Source organism: Nicotiana tomentosiformis, chromosome 3, assembly GCF_000390325.3.
Source record: "Nicotiana tomentosiformis chromosome 3, ASM39032v3, whole genome shotgun sequence".
NCBI lineage: Eukaryota > Viridiplantae > Streptophyta > Magnoliopsida > Solanales > Solanaceae > Nicotiana > Nicotiana tomentosiformis.
The window spans coordinates 81,297,970-81,312,324 of NC_090814.1; the positions used below are offsets into that span (position 1 = coordinate 81,297,970).

General features: G+C 39.9%; 1 protein-coding gene across 1 annotated transcript; it reads left to right on the top strand.

Moving 5' to 3' along the window:
- The first annotated feature begins 8,892 nt into the window (after nt 1-8,892).
- On the top strand, nt 8,893-13,731 carry LOC104098711 (uncharacterized). The gene is made up of 7 exons (XM_070197165.1): nt 8,893-9,411; nt 11,512-11,627; nt 11,703-11,791; nt 11,871-11,945; nt 12,217-12,324; nt 12,754-12,849; nt 13,096-13,731. Exons 1-7 carry the CDS (start codon nt 9,014-9,016, stop codon nt 13,369-13,371), a joined length of 1,158 nt encoding a protein of 385 aa, XP_070053266.1. The 5' UTR covers nt 8,893-9,013; the 3' UTR covers nt 13,372-13,731.
- The last annotated feature ends 624 nt before the right edge of the window (nt 13,732-14,355 follow it).

The window sequence follows — 14,355 nt, forward strand, 5'->3', positions numbered from 1 at the left end:
TTTTTATGTTGTAAACAATCGTGTAAACAATCTTGTATATAGAAAAATATCCCTTTTTACCGACTTGCTTCTGTTCTGTTTCCTATCTTGTGAAGATTTTATTCACGCCTTATGAATATTTTCACAAGGATTTAGGAAACTTGATCAAATTTGGACTTCGTAGCCTTTATAACCGAGTGAGCGCTTACTCAAACTTGAAATAAGGTAGCTCATAGGCTTAGTGGTCGAGTTGAGTGATTGTTTGAATGTGGGCTTACTCAAACTTGAAGTAATGTAGCCCTTAGGCTTATTAGTTGAGTGAGTGATTCGAACTCGAAGTAATATAGCATGTAGGCATAATGATCGAGTGTGTGCTTTCTTGAACTAGAAATAAAAATAGCCCGTAGGATTAGTAGTCGAGTGAATGATTCGAACTTGAAGTAATGTAGCCCATAGGTGTAATGGTTGAGTGAGTGCTTGCTTGAACTTGAAAAAAAATAGCCTGTAGGCTTAGTAGTCGAGTGAATGATTCGAACTCGAAGAAATGTAGCCCATAGGCATAATGGTTGAGTGAGTGAGTGCTCGAACTCGAAATAAAAGTAGCCCGTAGGCTTAGTAATCGAGTGAATGATTCAAGCTCGAAGTAATGTAGCTCATAGACGTAATGGTCGAGTGAGTGCTTGCTCGAACTCGAAATAAAAGTAGCCCGTACGCTTAGTAGTCGAGTGAATGATTCAAACTAGAAGTAATGTAGCCCGTAGGCGTAATGGTTGAGTGAGTGCATGCTCGAACTCGAAATAAAAGTAGCTCGTAGGCTTAGTAGTCGAGTGAATGATTCGAACTCGAAGTAATATAGCCCGTAGGCTTAGTAGTCGAGTGAATGATTCGAACTCGAAGTAATGTAGCCCGTAGGTGTAATGGTCGAGTGAGTGATTTGAATTCGAAGTAATGCAGCCCGTAGGCATAATGGTCAAGTGAGTGCTTGCTCGAACTCAAAATAAAAGTAGCTTGTAGGCATAGTAGTCGAGTGAATGATTCGAACTCGAAGTAATGTAGCCCGTAGGCGTAATAGTCGAGTGAGTGCTTGCTCGAACTCGAAATAAAAGTAGCCCGTAGGATTAGTAGTCGAGTGAATGATTCGAACTCGAAGTATTGTGTCCCGTAGGCGTAATAATCGAGTGAGCGCTTACTCGAACTCAATCATGTTTGCATAATAAATCTCGAAATAGAGGAATTTTTCTTGGATATAAGATATCGGTACAGAAGAGAATTTTTCTTTTCAGGTCATTATACATGTGTTCATGTTTTGTATCAGGGCTCGGGCCAACTATATGAGCATGGTTCGTTTTGACCATTTGGCTCTTACAACTTTTCCTATTGGAACCCTGTTGTTACGAAATAACTTTCATGCATCAGAACTTGATATATTTGAGGGCTAATGCCCCATCAGTATTCGGGGTCGATTGTAAAGAGGCCTCGGATACTGTCAAATTGTTTCTAAGTTTAGCACGATCACTGGTTGCCTCATTAAAAACCTTGCCGAAAAACCCATTTGGGATAAAACCGGTCTAAGGGAAAAAGAGTGCAACGCGTGCTTTAAAACCTAGGGCTTCGTATTGAAGGATCCATCCTAGCTCCTGATCGGACTCCTGCAGGGGTTAGTTTCGAAATGTAAACGAATATGGGAGGGTCGTACCTTAGCAGTAGTATTGTTTTAGGTGCGACACATTCCAATTACTTGATAGTTGTTTGCCGTTTATAATGCCGAGCTTGTATGATCCTTTTCCGACGTTTTCGAGAACCTGATACGGTCCTTCCCAGTTCGGTCCTAGTTTTCCTTCGTTTGGATTTTGGGTACTGAGCGTGACTTTCCTTAGCACTAAGTCCCCGAGTTTAAAATGGCGAAGCTTGGTTCGTCGATTATAGTATCTTTCGATTCGCTACTTTTGGGCGGCCAATTGGACGAGAGTAGCTTCTCGTTTTTCATCTGATAATTCGAGGCTAGTTTTCATAGCCTCGTTATTTGACTCTTCTGTTATATACCAAAACCTGACACTGGGTTCCTCGACTTTGACTGGAATCAAGGCTTCAGAGCCATATACTAAGGAGAATGGGGTTGCCCCTGTACTAGATTTTGATATTGTTCGATATGCCCAAAGAACTTCGGGTAGGATTTCTCTCCATTTTCCCTTAGTGTCGTTTAGCCTCTTCTTTAGATTTTGAATGATAGTTTTGTTTGTTGATTCGGCCTGTCCGTTCCCACTGGGGTGATACGGTGTTGATAATATCTTCTTTATTTTGTGGTCTTCGAGGAATTTTGTCACTTAGCTGCCGACAAACTGTTTCCCCTTGTCACACACTATTTCGACGGGTATCCCGAATCAACATACGATATGATCCCAAATAAAGTCTACAACTTCTTTCTCTCTTACTTTCACGTAAGCCCGTGCTTCAACCCATTTATAGAAATAGTCAGTAATAAATAAAATGAATTTAGCTTTATCTGGGGTCGATGGCAGAGGGCCGACGATATCCATTCCCCATTTCATGAATGTCCATGGGGATAGGATTGAGTGAAGTTGCTCTTCGGGCTGATGGATCATTGGTGCAAACCTTTGACATTTGTCACATTTTCGAACAAACTCCTTTGCATCTTTGTCCATATCGATCCAATAATACCCTGCCCTGATTATTTTTCGGACTAATGAATCGGCACCGGAGTGATTCCCACAAGTTCCCTCGTGCACCTCACGTAGGATGTAATCGGTGTCTCTTGGACCCAAGCATACTGCCAATGGTCCATTGAATATCCTTCGATATAGCATTCCATCTACAGTTAATGTGAATCGAGCAGCTTTGGTTCGTAGGGCCCTCAAATATTTAGGGTCCGATGGGAGCTTTCTGTTCTTTAAGTATTCAATATATTTATTCCTCCAATCCCAAGTTAATCTCGTAGAATTTATCTCGACATGACCTTCTTCGATCACGGATCTTGAGAGTTGAATGACAGTCCCCGAGCTTATCTCGCCTTCCTCGATCGATGATCCCAAATTTGCAAATGCATCAGCCTTACTGTCTTGCTCTCGTGGAACATACTGTAAAGTCCATTCTTTGAAATGGTGCAAAGTGACCTGCAGTTTGTCCAAATACCTTTGCATTCTATCTTCTCGAACTTCGAAGGTTTTGTTTACTTGATTTACCACTAGCAAAGAGTCACACTTGGCTTCAATGACTTCTGCTCCCAAGCTTTTAGCTAGCTCGAGACCTGCAATCATGGCCTCATACTCGGCCTCGTTGTTAGTCAACCTAGTAGTTTTGATAGATTGCCTAATAGTGTTACCCGTGGGTGGCTTTAAAATGATGCCTAGCCCGGACCCCTTCACGTTCGAAGCCCCGTCCGTAAAAAGGGTCCATACCCCCGATGACCTACCCGATTTCAATAAGAGTTCTTTTTCGACTTCAGGTACGAGGGTCGGCGTGAAATCGGCCACGAAGTCTGCTAATATTTGAGACTTGATGGCCGTACGGGGTGGATACTCGATATCGTACCCGCTGAGTTCGACGGCCCATTTAGCCAACCGGCCTAATAGTTCGGGCTTGTGCAAAATATTACGAAGCGGGTAAATGGTTAATACGCATATGGGGTGACATTGAAAGTACGGTCTTAACTTTCTAGAGGCGCTTATCAGTGCAAGTGCCAATTTTTCTAGGTGTGGATATCTAGTTTCGGCTTCTCCTAAGGTTCGACTTATATAATAAACGGGAAATTGCGTACCTTGCTCTTTTCGAACTAGGATACCGCTTACTGCGATTTTCGATACTGCCAAGTACAAGTAAAGATTTTTGTCTATTTTTGGAGTATGAAGCAGTGGTGGGCTCGATAGATATCGTTTTAATTCCTCTAATGCCTGTTGGCATTCCGGGGTCCAAGCGAAATTGTTCTTCTTTTTGAGTAGAGAGAAAAAATTGTGACTTCGATCTGACGACCTCGAAATGAATCGGCCTAAGGCTGCAATCCGTCCCGTTAGCCTCTGTACGGCTTCCACGCTGTCCACAATGGTGATGTATTCGATGGCCTTGATTTTATTGGGGTTAATCTCGATCCCCCGATTTGACACCATGAAGCCGAGGAATTTGCTCGAATCGACCCCGAAAGCACATTTCTCGGGGTTGAGCTTCATGTTGTATTTCCTTAAAATCTCGAACGTTTCCTGCAAATGGGTCAAATGGTCCACTGCGCGCAGGGACTTAACTAGCATGTCATCAATATAAACTTCCATTGATTTACCTATTTGTTCCTCGAATATTTTATTTACTAGGAGTTGGTAAGTAGCTCCCGCATTTTTTAGCCCGAAGGGCATCACATTATAACAATATGTTCCATACTTGGTAACAAATGAAGTCTTTTCCTAGACTTCCGGGTTTATTTGGATTTGATTATACCTGGAATAGGCATCGAGAAAAGTAAGGATCTCGTGGCCGGCCGTGGCATCGATCATGAGATCGATGTTGGGCAGCGGAAAGAAATCTTTGGGGCATACTTTTTTCAAATCCTTATAATCTACACACATTCTAAGTTTGTTCCCCTTTTTAGGTACTACAACTACATTGGCTAACCATTCAGGATATTTCACCTCCCGAATGGACCCTATTTTGAGAAGTTTGGTTACCCCGTCCTTTATGAATGCGTGCTTTACCTCGTACTGGGTCTTCTCTTTTGCTTTACCGGTCTGAAACAAGGGTCCAAGCTCAACCGATATGTCGTTATACCCGGTGGGATTCCTGTTATACCTAAATGGGACCAAGCAAAACAATCCATATTATTGATAAAAAATTGAATAAGTCTGTTCCTGAGTTCGGGGGTTAATCCCATTCCCAGGTATACATTTCGTTCGGGCAAACGCTCGATTAATATGACTTGTTCCAATTCTTCGATCGTTGATTGGGTGGCGTCGGAATCATCGAGAAGCACGAAGGATCGAGGAATCCTATGATCATCATCTTCATCGATCTTTTGATTTTCTGGTTGGGTTAAAGCTGGTATCTGTGATTGCTATTTGACACTTTGTTCCCCTTTTGAGTTTGATCCCTTTATTGGCGAAGGCGAGGATATCGGATTCGCTTCCTCGATGGGAAACATTTCTCTTACGGCTGGTTGCTCCCCGTGCACTGTTACGACCTCCCTTGATGTTGGGAATTTAAGAACCTGGTGTAGGGCCGAGGGTACAACTCTCATGTTGTGGATCCATGGCCTTCCAAAAAGGGCATTGTACCTCATGTCGCCTTCGATTACGAGGAATTTCGTTTCCTGGATGGTCCCAGCCATGTTTATCGGCAGAATTATCTCGCTTCACACGCCATATTGAATCCATTTAGGACCAGGGTCGCGGGTACGATCTGGTCCTATAGACCGAGTTGTTGTACGACCTTCAACCTAATGATGTTGATCGAGCTCCCTGGATTAATTAACACACGCTTAACTTTAGTTTTATTCATAAGTACGGATATTACCAGTGCATCATTAAGAGGTTGTATGACTCCTTCTGCATCTTCATCATTGAAAGACAAAGTTCCTATGGGTGCGTAATCCTGAGTTCGAGATCGTTTTTCTCTCACAATCGATGTCTTAGTGCGTTTAAGCACCGGCCCTTGAGAGGTATCAACACCGCCGATGATCATGTGAATGACATGTTGTGGTTCTTCTTGTTCGTTCTGCTTGCTGAAATCCCTGTTTTTGAAATGGTTCTTCGCCCTGTCGCTTAAAAATTCTCGAAGGTGCCCTTTATTGAATAATCGGGCTACCTCCTCTCTTAGTTGCCAGCAATCTTCCGTTCTATGGCCATGGGTGCCATGATATTCGCACATTTGATTGGATTTCTCTGGGCAGGATCGGTCTGCATGGGTCGAGGCTATTTAGTGTCTTTGATGCGTCTGATAGCCGACACGATGGCGGATGCATCAATGCTGAAGTTATACTCCGATAACCGAGGCGCTTCCTTAGATCCGGTAAGCCCGTCGAACCCACTTCTATTCATCGGTCCACGAGACCCCTGACCTCGATAACTTCTTTTGTTGATTTGTCTGGGGTTACGTCTCGATTCATTGATTCTATGGTTTTCGTTATACGGTCGATATCGATCCCTAAATGGACCTTATTCTCGATTGATATCCCTTCGAGCAACAGGTTCAGCCCCCAATTGATCGTCTTCGACTCTAATTTTTGATTGGTACTGATTGTGCACGTCGGCCCAAGTGATAGATTGGTACTCGATCAGGTTATGCTTCAGTCGCCGTGATGCCGTCGAACTGCGTTCGTTCAAACCTTGAGTGAAAGCTTGACCAACCCAATCGTCTGTGACTAGTAGCAGGTCCATTCGTTCCATTTGAAAACGAGATACGAACTCCCTTAGCATCTCGTTATCCTTTTGTCTTACCTTGAAAAGGTCTGATTTCCTTGTTGTGACCTTTATGGCCCCGGCGTGTACCTTTACAAAAGAATCTGCTAACATGGAAAATGAATCGATCGAATTCGGTGGTAGGTTATGATACCAAATCATTGCTCCCTTCAAGAGGGTCTCTCAAAACTATTTCAGCAACACAGATTCGATTTCATCGTCCTGCAAATCATTACCCTTGATGACGAATATGTAAGAGGTGACGTGTTCATTGGGATCGGTCGTTCCATTATATTTGGGAATTTCGGGCATACGGAATTTTTTTGGGATTGGTTTTGGGGCCGCGCTTGAGGGGAAAGACTTTTGCATGATTTTTTTAGAATCTAACCCTTTTATCATTGGTGGAGCCCTCGGGATCTGGTCGACCCTGTAATTATATATTTCTACTTTTTTATCGTTGTCTTCGACCCGCTTTGTGAGCTCCTCAAGTATTTTAGCGATTTCGGGAGTAGTCCCCGATTCTTGCTCATTTGACCTTACTATGGCTAGCTCCGTTCCGTGGGAAATTTCTCGGGGTGGACTAGGCTCCGGTCTACTTGGTAGTTGGGTTTGGCTCTGCAACTGAGCTATCGCTACCTATTGGGCTTATAACATTTCAAAAATCATACGCAAGCTGATGCCATTTTCCTCAATGTAATGAGTGTTTCGAGATGCAGACCGAGTGCCACCATGAATGCTATTTTCAGGTTCAGAATGTATGTTTGCCTCAATGGCCACATGTGAATTAATATCTATCGGCATTCCGATCCGAGCTCCAACGGCGTTGACAAGTGGTCTTTCGGTACTAGGTGTCAAGTTTTTGTTCTCATCTTGAAGACCAACTTTGTTGTCGATAGGTAAGGCCATTTGATTGGTAGTTAGTCGTTGCTAATCCGAAATCCGAGATACTTTCGGAAATAAGCACAAAACGGTGTGTTTTTGCAAACTCGTATCAAATAACCACTGTTATCCTTAGCCCCACGGTGGGCGCCAAACTGTTTACCCGAAAAACGGATAGAGTTAAATTTGTACGTAGTTTTAAGGATATGTGGTATAGCTTAATACAAACCGTAAGGATAAATAGAAATATCAAATATGGATTGCAAAGAGTGCAAAGTAAACAAGGTTGTAAAGAAGATGATTTTTAGGACTGAACATGTTGAATCAATTTATGAAGCTTAAAAGAACAACTCTTCACTATAGGAGAATATGGTGCTTGAATTACAATATAAGCAAAAACTTGGTCCTTACAGAAATAATAACCATCCCCTTTATAGTAGAGGGATCTTACATTAGATATAATTAAAAATACATAGTGGGAGACCCATGATAAATCACTTTTTTCATAATTCCTGCCAGGATTCTCTCCTCTAGTGGGATTGCAACGGCTCTTGTCTATGAGCTCGATATTGACTCGAGTTTTCGGTCTTGACTCGAGCTCTCGATCTTGACTTGAGCTCGATTCTTACTCGGATCCTTGCATTGATTCGGGGTCAGTGTTGGTCGGTCTCTGAATCATAAGCTCGAAAACTTTACTTTGCATCATAGTTCGATTTGGATTCGAGCTTGATAATGATATCGAGCTCGACATTGATCAGTCCCTCGGGCTCGAAGCTTGTTTGTACCATCTTCGGAACCCATCTCGAAGTCTTACTCCGATCTATTACGTTTTGACCTCGATCAATCGTACGAAGGTTGAAATCTATTACTTGTTTTAGCTTTATATGAACTAATAAGAATTAACTTTAAAGGAAAGTAAGAACTTTTCAATTTGTTTAAAATGTTATAGATGTTTTTAGAGCATAATACTATTTTTTTTCTTAAAGTACATGCCTTGTTTGTTATAAAGAATTGTAATTAGGAACAACAACTCTTTTTGATAGAAAATTATGGACGTGCTTCTCTTATTCAAGTAGGATTGACGTTGTAGGGTCGGCAATATGTGTAGTTTAAATCGAAAAAGAATTTCATTATTAGTTAATTTACTATTAGATCCTTAAATTATACAAATATCTAAGGACATAAAAGTCGATCAATGTTTCAGAAATATTTTAGTGTTTAACATTTAATATAAATTATTCGTACTTTTATAATAATATAGATAGATAGATAGATAGATAGATAGATATATATAGATTATTATTCAATATAGAATAAAAACGAGGTGGAAAAAAAAAGTAAAATACAACAATAAAAAAATAAAAAATATCATTCTCTATATCAAAATTATTTAATAATCTCGGTGGGTTAAAATCAATTACAGTATAGTTTTGCTTTGCGAAAAATAGGCTGATACATGACCATACGGAAATGTATAACCATATGCATACTTTAGAATTGTGAATTTTCTACCTCTGGGAAATAGTTTGATTTTATTTTTCAGAAACTAAAATCTTTTTCTCAATCCAAAAGCCTTTAGTTTTGATGACCTAATTTTTTAAGTTGTGTAAAATAAAACTGAAAAGATATTTGCAATAGCTGAAACCAAAACCACAGAATGAAAAGTTGCAACGTTGTCACAGCAGTGTTCACAACTAGGAGGCCATGAGAGCCAACACGATGACCATCTCTCCTCTTTCTCCAATTCTCAACACCAAGAAATGAGAATTCTCACTTCTCCTTTCCCAATCTTTGCCCCTCACTCTAATAATTTCCTCTCCTTGCCTTTGAAATCCTTTGTTCCTACAACAAAATGCAGAGTTTCCATAAAACCACCACCCCCTAACTTCGACTTCATGACTGAATTTTTCAGCGCTTCTCGGGATGCTATTGAAGAAAGTCATCCAGAATTGCTTGATTTGGCTGATAGTGGAACTCTGTTTCTGATAAAGAAGAGCCAATATGGGCCTGTTCCATCTTGGAGAAGCGAATTTGTGGAACCAGAGGCCATTTGGCTTATTGGAACGAACCATCTTTCTTTGGAATCGGCCGTGGATGTTGAAAGGGTCATTCGTGCTATTAGGCCTGAGAATGTGGTTGTAGAGCTCTGCAGAAGCAGGCAAGTAGCTCTGTACAAAATTTATGTTCCTTAATTCCTACTTTCTGCTTTATCCTCATGTTATTGCTAGCTGCTTGACATGGCTAGTTTATGTTTGAGATTTTAATTTTTAAGATGAAATAGTCTTAAAATGAGGGTGAATGGGAAATGGAGGGAAAATAAAATTTTTGAGTAAAATTTTAAGTTTCTCCCTCTTGACAATGAGACATTGTCCCATATTGGAAGAGGAAGAGATTTTTGGTGGGTATATATATAATTGCTCTTCTTGTAGCTCTTAAAGAGTTGAGAAGAAAGCAAGCCTCGCGCCGTCGTCGCTCGGCTCGGCTACGGCTACGGCTACGGCTTCGGCTTCTATTTGTTAATAGTAAATATTAACGTAAGATTATCCGCATTTGTAACGGATATTTTCCAATCCGTGTATTGACCATTTGGCAGCCGCCTAATGCTCTTCCCACCATGAATGTGCTTGCTCCACAAACAAGCTAATGCTTGCTCCACCATGGAGGGTGGACGATTGGTCTTCTTCAACACTGGCTGCTATATATATATGTGCAGCAGCTGTTGAAGAAAGACACACAAGACACAAACTGAAATCGCTCAACAGATTTGGCTATACATTGCACTCCTTCCTCTCAGCATTTCCATACGATTTTCTGAGTTTCTACTCCTTCGTTCTGCATTGTTTTAACTTCAAACAAAGCAATTGTTTTAACTTCAAACAAAGCAACTGTAAGTGTGATTTGCTACCGAACTTTGTGTTCGCTGAAACACTGGGGTTTGAAGTACCGCTATACCAGTGTATGATTCGTTCTATCCTGGGAGGAAATAATCCATTACCTTGGGTACTAGGAGGGGATTAAATTCCTTAAGGAAACACTGTGAATTCAGTGGGCTCAAATTAATTAATGTTTCATTACGATAACTTATATTTTGCAGAATTATTATTTACAAATACAGCAATATTGGCGGGACTAACAGTTTAGTTCGTTTTGGTTGTAATTTGTTAGTTGTGCTGGAGCGAGGAATTCTAGAAAAGGGGATTGAAAAATGCTATGCTAACATCTGCCACTTGTCAGGAGGATTCCACAATGTAGAGATACACAAAAAAATAATTTTTACCCTAATTACGCAATATAATTTTTAAAGAAGTGGATTCAATCGAACCTCCTTCCAAATAGGTAGCTCAGCCACTGCTAGTGAGCTGTGATTAATTTTGTCATTCTATTGAGAGTGTTCCAAGTTGGTTGAGGGAATGAGTTGTTGACTCTTATTTTATAGTCTTGAACAATCCTCACCTCGTGAACTAGCTGTACGGTTGAGTTAGAGCCAATATCTATTCTCTTCCAATGATATCAAAGCCGTAGTCATTCCTACTTTTCGTTTAATCAATGTTGGGATTCCATGTTATGTTGTCACGCATCATAAGTTCAACACGTCCGTATGTTCAATAGTAGGTGTGATGTGATGTTGAGTCTCACACATTGGTTGAGATGATGAGTTGTTATATCCTTATATGGTCTTAGGCAATCCTAGCTTCATAAGCTATCTTTCGGCATTGAAGATCCAAGGTCCATTTTTTTTTTGGCACACTCTTGTTCATGTTACTATTTACCTTATGTCGGTTTTCTTATTGCTCTATTATTTTGTTGTTGTTATTGTTCTTGTCTTCATTATTTTCAACATGGCTTCTTCACTATTGTTTTTCTTTTTAAATCTGCTTAGAATTGCTTTTCTTGAGCCAAGAGTCTACCACAAACAACATTTCTACCTCCACAAGGTAGGGGTAAGGTCTGCGTACACATTACCCTCTCTAGACCCCACACTGTGGGAACTAGTATACTGGGTATGTTGTTGTTGTCGTTGTTGTTGTTTATGTTACTATAATTTCAACTATTCTCATGGAGATAATGAGGGATGTCAAAGATATCTGGTAGCATTTCGTGCAACAGATCACATTATGAAATGCTATAATTTAGAGGCGCCTGTCTTTAATCTTCATGTGCTATCACCATGCATTCTTGCCCCTCCAATTAATTTACATCAGGTGTGATTGTAAACTGGTTATCTCCATAGCTTAACTTCACCTGTTGCAGAGTTCAGGGCTGGCATCATGTACATTTCAGAGGATAATGATCTCAATCAGCCCTTAAAATCAAACATGTTTTCTTTGAGTGGGACCGGGTTTTTTGGTGCTGTTGGCCGTAGCATAAACTTGGGTAATTTCTAACCTTTTGCTTTGTATGCTATCTATGCCTACAGAATATAATTCATCAAGCTATTTCATATGATAGGAGGTCAAACTGCTCTAGCATTACGAGTCTTGCTGGCGCTTTTCTCTTCAAAAATGTCTGCAGGTGTTAATCGTCCTTTTGGAGATGAGGTAGTTCTCTATAAGATGTTCCTTTTCACAACTAGGATATTTCCAGAGGCTTAACGAAGTTTGCTGTTTCTAATTGCAGTTTCGTGCTGCTCGAAAGGCTGCTGAGGACATTGGTGCTCAAATAGTATTGGGGGATCGACCAATAGAAATAACTGTATGCCGCACTTATATTTCCATTTCCTAGGTTAAATTTGGATTTAGTGAAGTGGTAAATTTACTTTCTCTCTTTATTTGACAAGTTGGAACAACGATTCATATGACTTCTCTTTTATATATTAGATGGATGGTACTACATGGTCTTATATGTAAAGCAAGAGAAGTTAATCTGCTCTATGCTTACGTTTGTCTGAGTGTCCTCATGGGATGTGCTATTTTATCTTACCTGTAATGCTAGATAGTTTATTTTTATTTACTTCTGTGTTCAGCTTGAACGAGCATGGACTTCGCTAAAGTGGAATGAGAAGATGAACTTGATGGTCTCTGTCTTTAGCGGAATTACCTCATCTGCTGAACTATCAACTAAGGCATTAAAGGTTTTTCCCCCATCTCTATGAGATTTCTCTGGATACTGACGATGATTGTTACTTATCAAGTTTTTCAACCATTACCTCTTACATGCATAGAACTTTGATAGCAAATTAATTGGCTGGCAGAACCTAAATGGCATTATCATATATGCATTTTCGTCCATATTTTCTTTAAGTAGCAGTTACAAAAATTGATGCCTGGAGGACCATCCTCCCTCTCCAACACCACCACCCCAAAGGGCCAAAACGAAAAGGAAGAGAGCAGTTTTTTAACTTCTCTGTCTTTTTTAAGGGTTTTTCCTGTTCTCTGCTCTCTTCAGGCGGCAAGTTGTGCTGGTAACATACATGCAGTGCCATTCTATCTTACATGGTTGCCTGTACGTTATCTCTCCATAGATTCAAATTCCATTTTCTTTGTTTTCTGTGTTGTTGCAGGAATCAAATTCTGATGATAGCAACTTTCAACTGTATGAGAAGCTAAGCTTTACATATCCATCTCTTCTACAGCCACTCCTACATGAACGTGACACGGTTAGTTGGTCTTCCCTTAAATTTCTCTAGTAATCTAGAACAAGCGCAAACATCTCATTGGGAGAACGCATAGCTCTTTAGTAATGAATGTCATGGCAAAATTGGCACTGGTTTTCAGATCAAATCGACCTGAGAAGTGCCGATTAATTTATATATCCATTAAACCATATTTGGTCAAACTCCTTTTATTTTCCCCAATTGCTAGTGACAGTCTTTTCTGTTATTTCCATGTGATTGTTACTATAGTTTCTTGCATGGTCTCTGAAGAGGAGTAAAGCTGTGAACAAGAGTAAGCAAGTGGTAGGGATAATTGGGAAGGGCCACATGAATGGAGTTATATATTCTTTGGTGTCTGATCAAGGGAACTTGCGCTTTCGAGATCTAGCTGGGAACAAACCTTCAAAGCAGCTCTCTGGCTGGGCTACTACTATATTTGGAAACTTGCTAAGAGACACTGCAATCGGTTTCCTACTATGGCTATTATATGAACAAATAACCAGTGGATTGAAACTTATTGATTAAACTCTAATACCAACTTCCAGGCTTCTTATACACTCAACTTACACAGATGAATACTTGTATCTGGACAGCCATTAGGAAACAAGATCGACTCCAATTTTGTGAACTATTTCTCAAGCAAGATAGCAGAGTCATCGAAGAGTTGTGAAGAATGGAATAGTTAACATCTCTCATTTTAAGTTCTTCGATGGTAATATAATATCTTTTCAAGAAATGTGCTTATAGTCTTCAAATAGTTAAAGAAGATGCTGAGCTACAATATAGTATATTCTAGTGGAAATCCTTCTATATTAGGAAAGTTCACTGATGCTGGTTGGATTAATGATAAGGAAGATTCCTCTTCCACAAAATACTTGTTTCCCAGTGTTTGGTCACAATAATACTGATTGATCTGAATGGTAGATGCTCTATCAAAAGCTTAGCTTTTTATTGTCAATTCTCAAGATGTTAGACTTAAAAAAGAACGGATCCGTAATTGATGATTATGTTCTGAGACCCGCAGAGTAAGATGGGAAACAAACTTGCAATAGAACATGATTTTAGGAGATATTAAGAAGTTCTTTTCATGTTTGTGGTACTTCGTAAAGAGGATAAGGGGAAAAAGAGAAATTAATCATTTCTTTGTCATAATCTGGTGAAGGCAATACAATAGCCTGTCTCAATGTGCAAGCAAATTCTCGTAAATAGAAAATAAATTACTTATTCCCTCCGGTCTATTTTAATTGATTTTTTTGTTATTTTCAAATATTAATGAATTCATCTTTTAGCATTAATTAACAATAAAATGAACCATATTAATCTCAATTTGTTTATTAGAAATGTAACAAATACACCTAGGCTCTTTACTCAAAGGGCAACTTAAAAAAAAAGGTTACTTCCTTTTTGGCTATAGTAAAGCACAGTACAACTATAAAAGCATGGCACCGAGCCTCTAAATGCTCATAAAACATTAATGGGCTTCAATTTCTTGGTTCGTTCATGCACTTG